The sequence below is a fragment of the Furipterus horrens genome, unplaced genomic scaffold (genome assembly GCF_987537825.1).
Source record: "Furipterus horrens unplaced genomic scaffold, mFurHor1.1.pri manual_scaffold_2, whole genome shotgun sequence".
NCBI classification, from domain to species: Eukaryota; Metazoa; Chordata; class Mammalia; order Chiroptera; family Furipteridae; genus Furipterus; species Furipterus horrens.
In genome coordinates, this window is record NW_028327172.1 from 125,500,480 (window position 1) to 125,520,003 (window position 19,524).

The 19,524-nt window shown below is 42.1% G+C and overlaps 1 protein-coding gene across 2 annotated transcripts in view; it reads left to right on the forward strand.

The window, feature by feature from the left end:
- Window positions 1-5,326: 5,326 nt before the first annotated feature.
- MCUB (mitochondrial calcium uniporter dominant negative subunit beta) overlaps window positions 5,327-19,524 on the forward strand; it is a 90,060-nt gene continuing 75,862 nt past the window's right edge. Inside the window, exon 1 of one of the 2 annotated variants that reach the window (XM_090266408.1) lies at window positions 5,327-5,659. In XM_090266408.1, the coding sequence (XP_090122534.1) occupies window positions 5,603-5,659 (57 nt within the window). In that variant the 5' untranslated portion in view covers window positions 5,327-5,602. The remainder of the gene's footprint in view (window positions 5,660-19,524) is intronic. The other variant, XM_090266407.1, reaches the window with a different exon arrangement.

The following is a 19,524-nucleotide window of genomic DNA, read 5'->3' on the forward strand; positions in this document are numbered from 1 at the left end:
CAGCTAGTCTTAAGTTGGTTACTCTGCATGATTAAAAAAAATAATTTAGTTGTAATTCCAGTAGTGGTCCTGTGAGGAGGTCAGTGTAGCTTCCACCTACTCACCACCATCTTGGATCTCACTGACAGTTTTCTTGGCTACACTCCTTTCAACTGCCTTTTCATAGGACAATAATTTTGTAATAGTGTCTACAGAAAAAATAGAAGAGATAATTGTCTTTTCTTTAGTAATTGATCTGTTTTGTATCATTGATAGTTTAGGAAAGTATCTCTAAGCTTTATGACTTGGTATTGGTAATGCCATGTCAATTATTATGATTGTTCTTAAACTGGAGAAAACTTCCATTAAGTGTTTTTCATATATGAGTTGTAATATTTGGAAGAATACTCTGCAGACTATAGTTTCTGGGTCCATTCACTTCAAATGTCATTTCTTTTTCACTAGCCACATAGTTCTGGTAACTTGGGGATCTCCAAACTGCTGCAGGAGAACTCTGGCCACCACAGATGGAAAGGGCTTACTTGGAACACTCTGCCCACACAGTGGCCCAGCACATGTATGTCTTTTGGTGCACAGCAATTTCACCACAATTAATGGGAACCTTGTTGGTGAGACACAATTAACCAACATGAGCTACTTCATAAATACAACTTACATATTGTACATTTGTAATGTGCACATATTATACATACGTACAGCCTTTGCACATTTGAATCTCTGTTCTCACTTTTCAGGAAAAAAATTTAAACAACTTTCTTGAAGTATAATTTACACACCATAAACTTCACTTATTTAAAGTATATACTAAAATGATTTTTAGCAAATTTACAGACTTCTGCAACAATCACCACAATCCAATTTAGAACATTTCCATCACCCCCAAAAGATTCCTCATGCTAATTTGTTGCGCACTCAATTCCACCTCTAACCCCAGGTAATTACCAATTACTTTTCATCTCTATAGAGTTGCCTTTTCTGGACATCTTCTTTTTTTTTTTAAGTCCTCACCCAAGGGTATGTTTATTAATTTTAGAGAGAAGGGAAGGGATTGAAAGAGAGAGAAAAACACATCAATGTGAGAGAGAAACATTGACCAGTTGTCTCCCAGATACACCCTGAGTGGGAGCAAACCTGTAACCTCTTGGTGTGTAGAACCATGCTCTAACCAACTGAGCTACCCAGCCAGGGCTGGACATCATATAAGTAGAGTCACACTAGTTGTTTTAAAGGCCCTTCCTGTATGTATTTTGTGTATCTCTTTAATCCTGAGGTCTCTGATGCTTGCCCTAGAGCACTTGGCACAAACACTTCTGGTCTTTGCACATTATATTCCTTCCTGTCTGTTGTACCCAGAGCTCTTAGATAACTCTTTCTCAGTCATATCTGCTTTAAGTTGTTCTTTCACTATCTCTTCCTTCTGGTAGCATAATTTCATTTACTGATTGTTGACTGAGTCTCTAATTTAAAGCAGGTACGTACTATGCTAGGCACTCTGACATAAAAATTAATAAAGCCAAGCACCTGCCCTTCATTTATAATCTAGCTGGAGAGCCAGACATGAGTGCAATAAACAAAATGTGACACATGCTACAAAATAGCCAGGTACTAAGTGCAATGGAAAGGTTTGGAGTAATAATAATAGCATTTATTGGGGAATTATGTGTCAGCAAAGTTGATTTAGCTTAAGCTTCAGGGTTCTTTGCACAAGCCTCTTCCAAGGCAATTGGAAGGGGTGTTCCTAGCATTGTGTTCAGTTGGTGATATGTTTTTGTAATATTTCTAAAATTAAGATATTTTAACTGAAACCAATTAAGACCACATTCTCTTTCCTATGCAACCACCTCTCTGGCAAACCCACCCCATGTATCAGTTTGTTGAGTGGTCATGGCCATTTTCAAGATCCAGCAGAAGTTGAGTCAGAAATACATTTAGTTTGAGTTTAATGGGGTATATTATGAAGCTTACCATCATTTTCATGTATTATCAAATTATTAGTAGCCATGTCCACGTAGGAATGGCTTCCAAGAATACTCCTATTACCTACTGGACCAATTTACCAGTGTTGTCACCCAAGAGTGCAGGGCCAGAGATTGTACTGCAATATGAATGTAACATACAGTGCCAAGTTATCAGAAGTATGTGGCTAGTGAAAAAGTAATGACATCTGCCCTGGCCAGTGTGGCTCAGTTTGTTGGTCATTGCCCCGCAAACTGAAAGTTTGCTGGTTTGATTTCCAGTCAGGGCACATGCCTGGGTTGCGGGTTTGGTCCCTGGTTGGGGTGTGTAGGGAAGGCAACTAATCGATGTTTCTCATTCACATTGATGTTTCTCTCCCTCTCTTTCTCCCTCCCTTCCGCTTTCTTTCAAATATTATTGTTCATATATGAAAAACACTTGATGGAAGTTTTCCCAAATTTAAGAACGATTGCCAGAATTGACACAACATTACCAATAATGAGTTATAAAACTTAACAACACTTTTCTAAACTATCAATGACATAAAACAAATCAACATTCTGGAGAAAAGACAGTCATCTTTTCTATTCCCTCTATAGAAAGTATTACAAAATTGTTGTCCTATGAAAAGGCAATTAAAGGGAATGTAGCAAAACAAACAAAAAAAAGTATCACAGTGATTGTAGGGGTAGATTCTGTGCTTCAAAATGGACATTTTCTCTTCTTCTTCTTCATTTCCTTCCTAAAAAAATGCTTTTCTTTCTTTTTTTTTTCTTGCCCCCTCAGCTCTATTGAAGTATACTTGACAAATAAAAAGTGTATTGATACCTTGATATGATAGTTAGATAGTGAATAATTACCACAACTAAGTTAACACTTTTATCAGCTCACATAGCTTTTTTGAGAGAGTGTAATAAGTACAGTTTAAATATACTCTCAGCACATTTTAAATATATTTTACAGTCGTCATCGGCAGCCGTCCGTCTCGAGAGACGATGGTGTAGCTTCTTAAGAGTCTATCTGCACCGCCGAGAATGGCTGTGCAGTCCGACTCGGGAGTGACACGGTATCTGTCTCCTCCCGTGTTGAATCGACATCTTGCGATGACGCTGGAGTGTCCTCTCCAGTGAAGCTGAAGCTACAGAGCCTGGGCAGGGTGATATGGAGGGTCTGCTGTTGCCCATGCAGCAGACGCCCCCTCTCTTCGCAGCTGAAGGGTCCAAGGGAAAGACGGAGTCAATACAGCTTGGCTTCAGGTGCGCCGCAGGAGTTGCCGGTGTTGACTACAACGTCAAACCGCCTTAGGGACTCCGGCTCCGGATTTTCTGTCAGGGTTTACTCCCTTAGCCTTTCCCATGAAGAGGTATGCCTCAAGGCAGCGGAGGTTTTTTGGAATCAGAGTTTTCCTTCTCTGATGTGCCCTGACTGGAAGATCGTACCAGCGACACTTAGCTCGCAGGCCGACGCTCAATCCACTGAGCCAAACCAGCCAGGGTTAATTTTACAGTATAATTAACTATAGTCACAGTGCTTTACATTCATTCCCCAGAATTTATTCATCTTACAACTGAAAGTTTGTATCCTTTGACCAAACTTTCCCCATTTTTCTCACCTCCCAGCCTCTGGCAACCACTGCTCTACTCTCTGGTTCTAAGAGTTTGACTTATTTAGGTTCCATATAAAAGTGAGATCATAGTATTTGTCTCTCTCTGTTTGATTTATTTCACTTAGCATACTGACATCCAGGTTCACCCATGTTATCACAAATGGCAGGATTTCCTTTTTATGGCTGAATATTATTCCATGGCATATATGCATATATAATAGCATGTAATATGATAATAGAGAATATATAACATAATAGATATATGGTTATATCTATTTTCTTTATCCATTTTCTTTATCCATTTTTCTTGATGGACACTTAGGTCGTTTCCGTATCTTGGCTATTAAGAGAAAAGGGAACCTTGTACACTGTTAGTGGGAATGTAAATTATTGCAGCCATATGGAAAACACTATGGAGGCTCTTCAAAAAATTAAAAATAGATCTACCATAGATCCAGCAATCCCACTACTGGGTACATATCCAAAGGAAATGAAATCAGTATCTCATAAATATATCTGTACTTTCACTGTTCATTGCAGAATTATTCACAATAGCCAACATAAAATTCATTTCTTTCATTTGGAGCACTAGCTAAAATAGAAGGATAGTACTCAGGTAAATTACCTTCCCATGTGGACTTAATATTACTGTGTCACTATCTGCCTAGGGCAATTGTATTTTGAAATGCAAATGTTAGTTAGCACATGTGACTTTGTCTTTGAGTTGACAAAGTTTTTGCTGTCATAGAAACCTCCATCTTTTTTCAATAAAGAAAAGAGGTTATCATCAGGAGAGATTTGCTACTTGTTGCAGTGTTTGCCAGCTTTGAATGACAAATAAACAATAAATAATTCAGTGTAAGTATATCTTAAAAATATTTCGTATTTTTTTTAGTAAAGGATAAGTGTGACCCATGCAATATTTGGGAGATACACGAAAAATATTATTATTAGTTGTTGATCTGAAATTAAAATGAAACCAGGCCTCCTGTGTTTTACCTGACAACTTGCTGTAAGTAAGTTATGTGATAGCTTGGATTAGGTTGCTCTTAAATGGTTATTTGTTTTTATAAACAAAGTATTTCCAAGATGCCCTTGCCAAGTCGCTCTGTTGGTTGGAGCTTCCTCCCCTATAGTCACTCTCTCTCTTTTTCTCTCTCCCCCCACTCTCTAAAATCAATAGAAACATATCTTAAGGTGAGGATTTAAAAAAAGTCTCCAAGACAAAGCATTACATTTCCCAGGTGTTGGGAAGACTAAATTCCAGTTCATTACCAATTTAAAGCTTGCTTCCAAGAGAAGCCAATTAGGTTGAGGGACTGTCCCAAAGAGCTCGGAGTGGGCCACCACCTGGTGAGTAGCAGACCTCAGGCCAGGCGGAGACGGGCCTGGGGCTTGCAGTCGGATGGACCCCGCGCTCACCAGCAGCAGAGATCAGCCCCGGGCCCAGCTTCCAGACAGATTTCTGCTGCCCCGCCCTTTTTCTCTATTAAATTTTTTAAAATTACTTATTGATTTGAGAAAGAGAGAGAGAGAGATCAAATTGTTCGATTTGGCCCCGACGGAGGACGCTCAAACCAACTGAGCTCAGTGGCCAGGGCTGAAAGGCCGCTCTGGGAGCACCAAGTTAACAGCGGGCTCCAGCAAATACGAAGAGCTCTGCCGCTCGCCAGGTGCGGGTGGCCGTCTGTCACTGACTTCTGCAGGCGCTCCCGCGGGAGGACGGGAGGCTGCAGGGCAGCACGCTGCCCTCGAAACCTTCGGTGCGCAGGGCGCTTCGCTATCGCGCTCTTTCTCCCCTCACCCCGCCTTTCTTTTTCTTTTCGGTCGGAGGAGAGAAAACAGTCTCGCGCTGGGTGTGTGCACGGACAAGAAGTGGAAGAGGGGCACACCCTCCTCCAGCCCGCCCAGCCCGCGCCGGGCGGGGGGCGGGAGGCGGGAGGCGGGCGCGGCGGAACGAGGCAGGGCGCCCACGGCGAGCTGGTGCAGCCCCCAAGCTGACAAGGCCCGCGGATTTGGAGGGAGCCCCGCGCTGGCAGGATGATGCTCCTGAGGGGCTCCGGGTCCTGGCGCCTGCGGAGGCAGCCGACGCCCCAGGTAAGACAGCCGGCTCCCGGGCGGGGACCTTGGGCACAGGGGCGACGGCTGGAAAAGTTTGTGGGGGGCACTTATGTGGAATGGAAGCCTAGCGGCTGGGAAGTTGACTTCGTTTCCGCGCGCAGGAGGACCCGACAGTGGTCTTGGGTCAACAGATGCAAAAGGTCGGGGTCGCACATGGGGCGGGTGGCAGGAAAAGGCCAGGACAGGGAGGCGCGCGGGCCATCACGCCGGCCTGGCTGGGGTGGTGGGACCCCGGGGCTGCGGCCCGGGAACGGCAAAATTGCGCGGGAGGCTGTTTCTTCGCTTCCTGACCTCGAGTTAAGTTTCAGAGCCGCTGAGCCCCGGCTCGGTGGTCGGTGCCCGAGGGGGCTAATGATGAAGCCCAGCGGACTGACTGCCCGAGTGTGCACTGTCGGAGTGACATTTCCATCCTGAGAACCGAGAGCCCCTCCCCTCCCTCGAGGAGAGAAGAATAACAAGCGTTTTGTTCCGAAAGCCGAGCCGGGTGAATCATGAGCGTGTGCTGTGGGTAACAGTTGGCCTGACCCAATGGCCCCGCGGAGTGCGTGGACCATTGCTCGGAGGAGGGAGGAGAGTGGATGCGCACTGAAAAAGACACAGGAAGCAGGGGACAGTGCTGCGTGTTACTGGGGCTGTGATATGCAGCCCGACCTCAATCCGCTAAGTAAAGGCCGCCTTTTAAAAAAAGCCTTCCACATGTGTGGTTCCGAATGGCATAGTTTCTGAGTTGTAGTTTGTCGTCCCCCCCCCCGCCATTAGATTAGTTTCAGATTGTTAAAGAGAAGATATTTTTTATCTTTTAGCTGTGCAGTTTGAAAGAAAAGCAGAAAGAAAGCAATGCCATTATCTTGTCACTTTCACTTCCTGTTTATTTTATTTTTTCCCCTGCAACTATCTCAAGGCCTCAGAGGTTGGGTTGATGCAGAAAATATTTAAATTCATTTTTAAAACGCCTTTCAAGAATGTTTGAAAAAGAATGAGGAAGGGTATTATGTAACTAATACCTGGGAAGAGGGGCTAACACCTTAAAATGTAAAATGGTAGATTTAATAGAGTAGTTGGAGAGATAGGCTTTTCCACTTTGTAAATTGTACTTTTATAAGTGTAGAACTTTACAGTCAAAGACATACCAAACAGTAAAACTGAAACCAGAAAAGTGGACATCATGCTGCCTGTCACCTACCAGACCCAACAAGCAGAGACAGGGGTTTGATTTTTAGGGGCGCTTTATTCAGATGGTCAGCAATCTGAGAAGACAGCGGGTTTGTACCCTAACTGACCGTCTTAAATTCCATTATAAATGGACCCTTTTCATAAGGAAAAGAAACGTGTAGGTAAGGGGTTTGGAATTCAAGGGAAAAGGTTAATCAGATAAAAGTTGCAGCATTCTTTCCTCTGTGTCCTGGGGTGGTCTTCTCACCCTGGAGCACAATGGCTCAGATACCATTTTGATTGCTTGCAGTCCTCTTGAGGCACAAAGGTGGGACTGCTTATGGTATCTCTCCTGGAGTCAAGGTAGGTCATACCTTCAGCCCATGAAACAAAGCTTTTTACATACATTGATTACTAAGCTTATTAGCCGTTACTTGAAACTAATTTCCAACATTTGAATCCCCCATCAAAACAACACAAGGAACACCCTTGACCAGTTTTTTTTTTTTTTTTTTTTATTAAATCTAAACTTTGAGTAACATTTTCATGGAACCCAAAACTGATTGCCCTTTCTCAAATGATCAACTCTAAGCCTTTTTTTCCAGAGAGCCCACCCAATGCTATATCTAGGGCAGTGCCATTGCACACCCCAGCAGGGGAAAAAAGACCAGTGATGTTTGCAACCTGACAGCTTGCAATGATTTTTCATTAATAGTATCTCAACTGAATAATCCCAATTATATTTGGCCTTTTCTAAAATTATGAATGTTCCTTATAGGAATTTATTAACTTTGAAAAATACACAATTTTCATTCACCAGTGTTTTGGGAGGGGCGGAGTTTGAAATTTATTTGTTAGTGTAGCAAGATTGCTTTTTAAAGAATACGTTGATGTCTGGCAGGTGCGCTGGGTGGAGCCCAGGCGCTCCCAGCTTGCAGCCCCTGAGCTCTCTGCCCAGCAACTAGGGCCCAGATGGAATGAGCAGGGTTTGTTCTGAAGGGATGACACTGTGTCCCTTAATGGTTCGTGGACCCAAGCCCCAATTTAATGTCTCACAAGGGGAAATGGTTGTAAAGATAAACAGGACTTGAGCCTTTTAAACATCAAAACTGAGTACCAGTGGCCCTGGGCCACCACCTTAGGGCTCTTTGCTTCTCCCAGATCAGCTTTCAGTCCACTGCTTTGTCACAGCCCAGCACAGGAGCACCACCTCCTGCTACTTTCTTTGCTGGAGTAAGGGGGTTGGGGAAGGGGTTGATTAGGGAAAATGGGGCAAGGACAATAAGCCAGGCCTGGGATCAGTGTCAGATCTGCAGGTCCTCTTGTTTACTCAGAGGCCCAGGGCAGCAGAGTGGGGCCAGGCAGGTGTTTGAAGAAAGCATCCCTCTTCTTCAATTTTTTTCAAATAGTTTGAGAAGGATGGGTGTTCATTCTTCTTTGAACATTTGGTGGAGTTCACCCATGAGGCCATCCGGTCTAGGGCTTTCGTTGGTTGGGAGTTTTTTGATTACTGCCTCAATTTCATTGTTAGTAATAGGTCTGATCAGATTTTCTGGTTCAGTTTCAGAAGGCTGTATGTTTTTAGAAATTTATCTGTTTTTTCTAGGTTGTCCAATTTGTCTGCATATAATTGTCCATAGTATTCTTTAATGATCCTTTGTTTTTCTGTCATGTCTTTTGGAATCTTTTGTTTCTGATTTTGTGTATTTGGGTTCTCTTTTAAAAAATAGCATGAGAGCGGGAACATGTTATATTACTTTTGCTGAGGGCTGGCCTAGTGTCCATGGTCACAATTTGGTGGCGGTATCTCTGCTTGTGAGCACAGTTGTCAGGGCAATCTGTGGCTCCTGCTGGCCTCTGCATACTACTCCAGGACTCAGCTTTGAGTGACTATGGTACCTGGTGAATGGTCTCTGACAGAAAGCCCTGGCCTAACTGCGCCTTTCTTAATTTTAGTTTTTTGCTGTTTAGTTTGAAAACCTCCCTGATACTATTTCAAGCACCCCATATAGCATTTGAATCCCTACATAAGCTATGTTTAAAAAATAATCAAGTGTACTTTGCAGAGAAGTTTAAGTATTGAGTGTGCCTTTTTAAACTTTCAGAAACAAATCATGTACCATTTTAAATCCCATCACCAAATCTTAATTTAGAAATTGTTTTTATCTTTTGAATTTTATAAACATGACATTCTTCTTGACACTTTCCTACCATTCTATCTAATGTTTGTAATTGGCACATTTTATTCTCTCTCCTGAGAAGAGTGATTGGTTGTATGTTTGTTACGGAGCCAAGGGGGGCTCGTTCAAGTGGCGCCTTGGTGTAAGACCCAACAATTAGTGTTGAAAAAAAGAGGTCTTTTATTTACAATATTCCCACCTGGAGGGGTCTGAGAGCACTGCAGCCCAGAGCCCTGTTCTCCCACGAGACTCAGCACTTCCCTTGCTCCCCATAAGGCTATAAGCCAACCCCAAGCCTAATAGCTCCCCATTCCTTATCTGTCAGCTCTCTCCTTCAGGATCTTGGGTACGATGTCAGCAGCCTCCATATAATAGTCCAGGAAAGCATGCGCCGTGTTACACTGGATCATGGTGAAGACCAGGAAGGGTACAAGTCCTAAGAGAGTGTCCTCCCTGTATGTCCCGAGTTCCAAGAGTCCAGACAGAGTCTGGGTCTGCTAGGTGGAGTCCGTGGTGGCTTCCGAGTCAGCTGGGAGATGGCACGGTCAAAGCAGCAGTATGCCTGCTTTCTTACTAGCCCAGGCCGCAAGGCTGGATCCTGACTACAAACTGCATAGCTGTTTCTTCCTTCTCACCTTGGACCAGCTTCACTACAAAGCTACCTAGCTGCTACATCATGGCTCTCTTCCTACATACAAGACCTCATGGCTGACTGGTAGGGTCCCTCTGCAGTCTTTCAAACTGCATGGCCCAGTGCGCCAAATGGCTGCTGCCTTTCATTCTGGTTCTCTCCTTTCCTTCACCAAAGGCTCAGCTATCCCTTTATCATTGATATGCAAAGTATCTTAAACAGTATCATCAGCCCTGTTAGAGCCCTAGGTATCAGCCTGCCATAGATATGCAAAGTACCTTAAAAGCTGTATTGTTTCCTTTCCCTAACCCCAAAACCATGGGCTGTGGGGACTTTGGGGGACCCGCTGTTACATGTTGGTGATTGTACTTACAATATAGAAAAGACATTGATGCTCTGGTAGGTCTCAAAGTAATTCCAGACAGGTTTGTCTTTTAAATATTAAACATTACCATCCTTCCAACACTTAAGTATTAGTACTAGATTTTTTGTTTTGTTTCAGGTTTTACTATTGATTGCAGTATCAGCGCTGTTTTGCAGCAAAATCTAAGCTTAAGAAAACATTTGAATCTTGGCAGAAAAGTATTTGTTGAATGAGATACCTATGAAACTAAGGTAAAAAATCTGAAGCTAACATTAGATGATGTAATAGCTATTTAAACAAAATGTGTTTACATCATAAAAGAGAAATGAGCGTCTAAGTTAGTTGGTGTTAGTCTAATTGGGACACCCAAGTTCCAAACTAGCCCTGCCACCACTTAGCTCTGTGAACTTAGCCAAGGCATTCAGTTTATTTGGGCCTGTTTTGAAAACAAAGGGGCCTGATTAAAATGACAACTAAAGTACAGAACTGTCATTCAGAACTGCCTGAAATGTAGCTGAACAGAAAGCCTACAACTAAGCATATAAAGAAGCCACATCAAGATTGGTAGGAGGGATGAAGATTCGGAATGGGCCTGTCCCACACCCACATGTGGTAAATAAGAATTGGAAGGGATATCTCAGCTGGGGAGATCCTCCTTGAGGAGCAAGGGGTTCCAGCCAAACAACAGGCTCCCCAGCACAGGGTTCCAGTGCCAGGAAGAGAAGTCCCCATAACTTCCAGCTGTAAAAACCAGCAGGGACTGTGGCTGATTGAGATGGAGGCCTTCTAGAGTCCCAGGCAGTTTACGTTAAAGGGCCTGTACATGGATTTACTCAGAATCACTCTGAACATCAGTACTAGACTAGCAGCTCAAAAAGCACCAGGGACACATGGGGAAGAAATGAAGTGTCTACCACCAGGGTAAGAGCAGGAGGGGCAGCTTTCTCCCAGACAGGAGTGCTGGAAGAGGCCATTGTTCATTTTCTGAGCCCTTGCCCCTCAGAGCTGGCAGGTGCACACTCTGTCTGAGTCCCCGTCTACCTGGCTATCACTGTTTGCTCTAAGCTGGTGATTCCCTGAGAACCCATCCCACCAACTTTCAGGCCCACCCAACATGTTTCCAGTAGTTTTTCCATACGAATAGCCCATCTTGGCTCATGCTTCAGACTTTTCTAAAATCTCTCAAACAAGCAACATCTAGCCTTGTCATGCCCCATACCACTCACTAAGTGGCCCCAGGCCCGGCTCTAGCAGCAGCCAGCCTTGGTTCACAGTTTGGCCTCACTTGGGCACCAGCAAGCCCAGTATGAAATATTCAATGTGTTGAAAAGGAAGAACCTACAATCAAAATTATTCTACCCAGCAAAGCTATTGTTTAGACTTGAAGAACACATAAAGAGCTTCCCAGACAAGGAAAAGTTAAAGGAGTTCATCATCACCAAACCAGTGTTAAATGAAAAGTTAAAGGGTCTTCTTTAAGAAGAAGAAAAGAAAAGAAAACCTAAAATATGAACAATAAAATGGCAAGAAATATATATCAACAATTGAATCTAAAAAAACAAGATAAATGAACAAGCAGAACAGAAAGAGACTCATGGATACAAAGAACATTTTGATGGTTGCCATATGGGAGGGGTTTGCGGGGTTGGGTGAAAAAGGTGAAGGGATTAAGGAGTATACATTTTTAGTAACAGAACAGTTATGGGGATGTAAAGGACAGCATAGGGAATACAGTCAATAATATTCCAGTAACTGTATGGTGTAAGATGGGTACGAGATTTATTGGGATGATCACTTAGTATGTTACATAATATCTAATCACTGGAACTAATACAATATTGTATGTCAAGTGTAATTGAACAATAAAAAAATGATTTAAAAAAGAGGGAAAGAAAAGCACTTGTCTAATTGGTCTTAAAAGCCCTTTCCGTGTCTAAAATTATTACTTTGTTATTTTACCAGGTGATGTAAGTATACTGTTGAATAAAATATTGTCAGTGTTAGATTGGTTCTCTTAATGGCTGCAAAATCCTCTCTTTTATGATCTTAGATGGTCAGTAGAGGGGCAGTTTTACCTAGTGGTTGTAATAACTTTCTTTTTAAAAGAAATAAAAATTTATTAGATGGGTGAGCATGGCATAATAAAATAGATTAAGTTTTGCTCTAATACTTCCTTCTGTCATTATCAGTGTTTTCATCTGTGAAATGTAGCTTATTCAAGAGTATCTAGCATTAGAACCCTAAAACCATTATGTAATAGACACGTTGAGCTAACCTACAGGTTGTATACCAATGTACAATAAAACAGCATTATATAAGACACATTCTAGAACTTCTTTCTTGATCCTGTTTAACTTACCACAGTATTACTTTTCCTGGGTTTCAAAACATACCAGCCCCCGGTTCTCTGAGATGTGTATTTAGACTGTGTAGTATTGGGCCCCCACCCAGATATTTTCACTGAATTTTCCACATTGGCGTCCCATCTGAGAAACAGCCCTATGAAACGTGGTCAGTCAAAAGGTGTCCTTTAAAAGGACTCATGGGACAAATTGCTGTCTAGTATTAGAATTGTTGAGTTTCTCCTGAGAGAACGCAGGTCTTATTGTCCAGACGGTGAAGTGTATAGGCAATGATGTTCTCTCTCTGCACTTGCTGCCAAAAAGCTTAGGGGTCAAATTTTAGACGCACCTTCTAAAAAATGTGCAAGGCCTTATGATATGCATTTAACGTATTTGCCATATTCCTGGTTTCATCTACTCTACCTTAATTTTTTTTCTTCCATTTGTGTCATCATCCATTTTTCTGTGATCATGTTTTAATGGAGGAAAGTGATAAATAAGATTGTAAGACATTTTAAAAATCAGCTCTTTGGTGTTTGAACAGATATATTCTAAGTTGTTACAGGTCAAAGTGTGGAAAACCAATCTCTTGTTCAAGTAGTTTCCTTGGTGTTTTGCCCATAGGAAGTGCCCAATATTGATCGCATTGGATTGAATTGCTGTAAGAATTTAATGTTGATGCTGTCTCTCTAAGGGAGAAGTGGTGGTACTGAAGTGGGTCACTCCCCTCTCACCCTCCTTTTTTTCTTCTTACTGCCCTTCCCTGCCCCAAATCTTCCTGTTACTATGATCCCCACCTGAGTTAAAATACAGTTTGGGACAACTGTCAAGGCCTGTAAATCTCTTTATTCTGAGTTTCCTACAATATTTTATTAACTCATAAATGGTGTTATTTGATTTAAAAAATTTTTTTACCTTAGTCACAGATCTAAGCTTTAGATTGGTAGCACTTTGGGGAACAGATAATTAGGTTTTTGTCTGGGATCTAGAATATTGGTAGGAAATGATATATGAAATCTGCACTATAAACACGGTCCACTGAAGAGAATTTCTCTGACTAGATTTGAGGGTAAGAAATAGAGAACAGTAAAAAGAAAGACAAGATGTGGAACCATAGTTAAAGTATCCATACCTGTGAGCAGGAACACAAAGTGACATAAAACATTAAATCTCATATCAAGAAACTGACAGGTGTACAAATTGTAGGGAGGGAAGTCTTCAAGATTGGCAAGGGTCAGCCCACAGTGTGAGTTTTAAGATATTAAATATTGAGTAGGTGGTTTGGTTTATACAACTGCTGTAGACATGGGATAATCCTATTATATTCAACTGTACTGAGATCTCTCAACTATTGTTGAGAGTTGTGGTAGGAATATTTTTATAATAAATGCACTGCTCAAATCAGTTCTGGGACCTGAAGATGAATTAGCTTATTTTCAACCTCTTCGGAATGACGGTAAATAATAAATGCCGTCAACCTGACTGGAGGTAGGAGGAAGGTATCATTCTTTTTGACAGATCCCTGTTGTTTTTTTGATGCTTTGTGTGTGGGTATGTTTGTGTGATCATGTTCATATTTTGCTGTCTTTTGTGCTAAACATTTTGTTTGTCATTGGTATAGCATTTTCCTCATAGGCTGAGTAAGGTATTTAAAGAGGGGATTTTAAAAGGTGTTGATAAATAACTGCTCTTTCTGCTGGTGATGCAGCTAGAATACAAGCATGCATTTTTATTAGAGACTGACAGTAATGTGACCATAAACCTGGAGAAAAATTACTTTCAGAAAATGTTTTACAAACAGATCAGCATGGCTTTGGCTGGCGAAGGCCTTGCTTGAGGATATTTGTTGTAACATTTTATAGTCTGATAATTCATTTCTGTAACTCTGCTTTCGGAATGTTTCAGGTAATGTATAACAAAGCAATGTTTACTTTTCAGGAGAAAGTATGGTTTCTTTTGATCTTGTACATAGCCTGTTATAGGTTTGTTATTAGTGAAACCAAGGTGAACAAGCTACAGTTGATTCATAAATCATGTTCTGGCTTCCTCCCTCCAGTCACACTTCCTGTCCCATGCCTTACGCAGCCCTAGTCAGTCATGCCGGACTAATACCTCTTCCTGTGGCTAATCATGTATTTTCACCCCTTCCATTTAGTGTTTATGACGTTCCCAGGTGGCGTTGTCTCCCTTCAGCCACCCTCTTGAGTTTGGTTCTTGCTCCAACGCTGAGTTCCAATGTCCACTCACCCTCATCCCACCCCACACCAGGTTTTGATGAGGTCTCTGTAGGTTTCTGCTAGCAGAACGAATTATACCCTCCTTCTCACTCCCACAGCACTTCCAGGACTTACCTCATTCGACCATGCAATATAGTTAGTCGTGCATCTGTGATTTTCCCACCTGGATTCTCCCATCACTCTGGTCAGAACTATTTCTCCTCTTCTCTGATGGCCTCTGCCCTGCATCAGTAGGTGCATAATAAATGCTTGTTGGGTAGAGGAATGAATGCATGGATGATGAAGAACCAAATATTATATAGCCTTCCTTAATAGGGTGTTCTCTTCAGGTCTTACCTTCTCAATTTCCTCTTTTCCACTTAATCTAGCCAGGGGAATCACCTGAAGCCTTTTAATCTACTCTTAATGATATGAGCCTTGAATAGTTGGAGATTTTTTAAAAAGTTAACCAAAATAATCTTTATATGTATTGTATTTTTTATTAAAAGAAAGCAGTAGTCTTAAATCATATATTGGTTAATTGCTTTATTTCCACATCAGGATTTTTGAAAGACAAAATTGACATAATTTAATGAAACAAATGCTGTAAGAACAGCCTGTTGGATGAATATCTTCTTGCCGGTTTTATTTTTCTTAAAGATTTTATTTATTTTTAGAGAGGAAGGGAGGGAGAAAGAGAGAGAGAAACATCGAGATGCCTGAGAAACATCCATCAGTTGCCTCTCTCAGGCCCCCAACTGGGGACCTGGCCCACGTCTCAGGCATGTGCCCTGACTGGGAATCGAACCTGTGACCTTTCGGTCTGCAGGCTGGTGCTCAATTCACTGAGCCACACCAGCCAGTGTTGCCTGCTTTAAAGTGTGTTGATTTAGGATGATTACATGGAAAGGCAACACTTGTCTCCACAGACAAGGGCTTCTCTAAATGGGATTATCAGAGTATTAGATCATATTGGTTTTAGATTTGTGAAGTGCTGTTTTGTGATTGCCAAAAATTCTCCGTTAGTACTAAAAGCCTAATCATTAACTTAAATAATTTAGAGCATTTAAAAAATCAATTATAAAAATACTTATTTGCAAGATACAACTTCAACTTCTGGGCAAAATATAAAGTTAACTGTTTGTAAAATCAACCTCTCAAAAGGGATATAAATTTTGATTAGGAAACATGCAGGTCTTTTCCTGTAATAATGCTCTATTACTGCTCAGAAGCAGAGCATGCTCTCCTTTGGAGCGTGGAGTCGCCATCAGTGAAATTATCACCCATTGATCCTTCAGTGCTTGGGAATGACTGAGAGAGGCCCTTAAGGAGGATATACAGCAAAATTTGTTGAATACTGTTGAATGTTCAAATACTGGATAGGTAACCCTGTATAGAGGTTGTCATTTATTTGTTACTTTTACAGCCTAAAATCTGAGGCCTTTCGATGTGAATAGGGACTTTTAAAAAATCTATAAGGTTCATGCAGGAACTGTGGCCATTCTGCCAATATTTCAGGTTTTGGGGGCAAAATGGATAAGCAGGATGGTAATGGAGGTTCCAGCTGCTGCCTGAGCCTTTGCTACTCCTTGTGCTGCTACCACCCTAACCAAGTCCAAGAGCTGGTTCTGGCTTGATTCCTAAAAATGGTTTAACTGAAAGTTTGTCTCCTCTTTCCCTCATCCTGATTAGGTTGGTCTGCTTTGACATGTGGATGCCACATCTCATGCTTTTGGTTTTTCACAGCTAAGTCCTAGTCTGTGACATTTTAATTACCCAAATTTTTCTTGCTCCAAGCGTGGATTTTGCCTTTTTATTTTTTTATTAAGAGGAAGTTTATTTAAAAAGTCACAGAGAAGTGAGCCATAAAAGAAATGGGCTTAGGAAACAAGTCACAGAGACAAAAGAAGGGCTCTTAGAGCTTAGGAAAGAGAGAGGCAAGGAAACCGCACCTGGGGGAAGGGTTGGGGAAAGGGGGCATGCTCCAAAGAGAGCCATGCTGGGTCCTCCATTTTGAGGGTACATATTTATCTGGAGATCTCAGGGGAGGATCCCAATAGAATATTCATCAGCTTTCCAGGTGTGTCCTTTCAGGGTTGTGGTCTCTACTGATTGGTCGGCACCAGGGCAGGGGCTCATTAGTCAGTGCAGCTGGTTCTGATGCCAGCCATGATATCTCTTGTCTGGTTCTGCTGCTTTTCTGGGCCTGGAGGTGGGGTTTTGCCTTTTATCTAATCCCTGGGGTTTCAGTGGAGGAATTGCAGTAGTTCATACTAAGACTGAAAGCTTCTTTCAAGTTGGCTCATGAGGATCAAATGAATATCAGAGACAATAAATACTAAAAGGATTCAGAGAAAGAACATTTTTATAAATTGAAGAGCTGAGAAGAGGTGAGATTTCAGCTAAGCTCTGAGAGTAAACTAAAGGTTTAGCAGACATATTTGAGTGGGAAAATTGGACATAAGCACAAAGAGTAGAGCCTGAAAGAATTTTGGGGGTCAGGTAAGAACTCTGATAAGTCTGGTCGGGATGCAGGGAGTATTCCCTGTGAAGTATGGTCCTTGATCTGACTTGGAGTAGAATTTTAGATTGACATCATCTTAAAATCTTAGAGGAGTTATGTTTAGTGAATTACTCTCTCTCACAAACTATTATCCTACAAAGCATTGTTTCCAGAAAAAAAAAAATTCTTTGTTCTTACTAGTTTAAATAATTCTGGGCTAAGCCACGCCAAATTAAATGGATTTCTTTACTACAAACTTCTGGGAACTTTACTTTGCTAATGGGCATTGGAACACTCTGAGAATGTGAGAAAGAGGTTGATCACAGACCTCTTCTATTCTAGAGCATTCCTAATAAGTTTACCCAGAAAAATGGTTCACAGAATAGAATTTGGGAGATGTTTCATTAACAAATTACATTGGGGATGGATAATGTTGTAAGATACATGAAATTCTGTTACGTCCTAGCCTTACTTTCTCAGGCATAACTAATATTGCCAGTCTGGCTCTAGTGTATTGGACCAATCCTATATGCTACATTCTTCAGCAGCCAGCATGTGACCAAGTTCTGGATATCCTACACAACATGGAAGTGCAACCTTTAGTTCACATCCTTAATTAGGAAGCTAATTTCTCCCTTCTACCCTTTTCTCCGTCCCATGGCTGGAATACATATGTGGAAGAAGTGAGCCAGCTGGACCCTGCGGGGGCATTCAACCCTTTAGGTGATGGTGGAACAACTAGATAGAAGGGCCCTGGATTCCTGGATAACCTTCATGTCATCTTACTTGCCCTCAACTGCCTACCTATTAGAAAAGCACACACGTCTCTTATTTGAGTCCCATGTATTTTTAGGTCTGTTTTTTTTTTTAAGATTTTATTTATTTATTTTTAGAGAGAGGAGAAGGGAGGGAGAAAGAGCTGCAAGGATTGGTTGTAACAACTGACCACCAACCTCTGCCCTTTGTGGAGGATCAGCTGTGCGAGAACAGGGTGATGGTGCTCCAACGTGGTCTGTAGCTGTCCACTGGGTGTGCAGGCCCTGGGGTTTCCCTGCTGGTGCAGGCCAAAGTCAGCACCCACTATGTTCTCCCTGGGGCCACCCTACATGAGCTATAAAGTAATCCGAGATGGTTGCTACTTGTACTGGGCCTGGAGATTTCCAGGCAAAGCCATGCTGTGAATCTAGGTTGGCTGCTGCTAATGGAGGCCCTGGGTCCACTTAGCAAAATGTACAGAGCTTTGTTGTTCATTAAGGCTGGCTGTTGCTTGTTTGAGAGGATTTAGGAAGATGTGAAGCATGAGCCAAGGGCAGCCATTCGTATGGAAAAGTCACTGTTAACAGCTTGGATGGCCAATAAGTTGGGTGGAAAGAAGCCTCAGGGGTCTCCAGGGTGGGGCAGATAGTGTTAGCAGGGTCTCAGTTATGGTACCCGCCTGCTGGCTCAGTGGCTCTGTGGGGGGAGGGTTCAGGAAAGGGCCAGTGGCCTCTGCCTGCCTTTATATCTGGCAGAAAGCTGTTGCCTAGCTCTCATCTTGATGCCAGACACTTCACTTCCTCCCTGTATGGCACTGGTGCTGTTCAAGCTGCTACCCTGGTGCTGGAGCTCAGAGGGAGTGAGTCTGAATAAGTCCATGTGTGGGTTCTTTAAGAGGAACTTATTGGGACTCCAGAAATTTCTTCCACTGACTTAATCTCCGCTGGTTTTTGCAGCCAGAAGTTGTGGGTGCTTATCTTCCTGGCACTGGAAACTTAGGATGGGGGGACTGGTATATGGCTGGGACTCCTTGCTCCTGAGATATCCCTCCTGTATTTTTAGCCACCACATGTGGATGTGGGACCAGACTGTTCCATGTCTGTACCCTTCTTAACAGTCTGGATAGATGTGGTTTCTTTAATTCTGTAGTTGTCAGACTTCCATTGAACTCAATTTATGACAGTTCTGAGTGATGGGTGTTCTATATTTTAGTTGCAATTTTAATGTGGTTGCGTGAGGAGGTGAGCCATGTTTACCTATGATACTATCTTGATGGGAAGTCTTCTTTGTGTTTCTTATTCTGCCAGTATAGCTACTTATAGTGGTGCTAAATGATGAGGTATAAGAAGGTAGCTGCCACCATCTTTATAAGCAATGAGGTTGGTCTAGACCAAATGCTGGTAAACGTCTCCCATAAAAGTCCAAATAGTAAACATGTTAGGTTTTTCAGGCTATGGTCTCTATCACAACTACTCACCTATGCCAATGTAGTGTTACAGACAATTACAGACTACACAGAAATGAATGGGCATGTCTGTGTTTAAAAAATCTTAATATGCAAAACTGTCAGCAGGTCAAATTTGGCCCATAGGCCATAGTTTTTCCAACCCCTAGTCTGTAGACTCTGCACCAAGATTTTGACAGTACTAGTGGATTCTGTTCTAGAAGATGAATCTGGATCTCACAATCACATATAT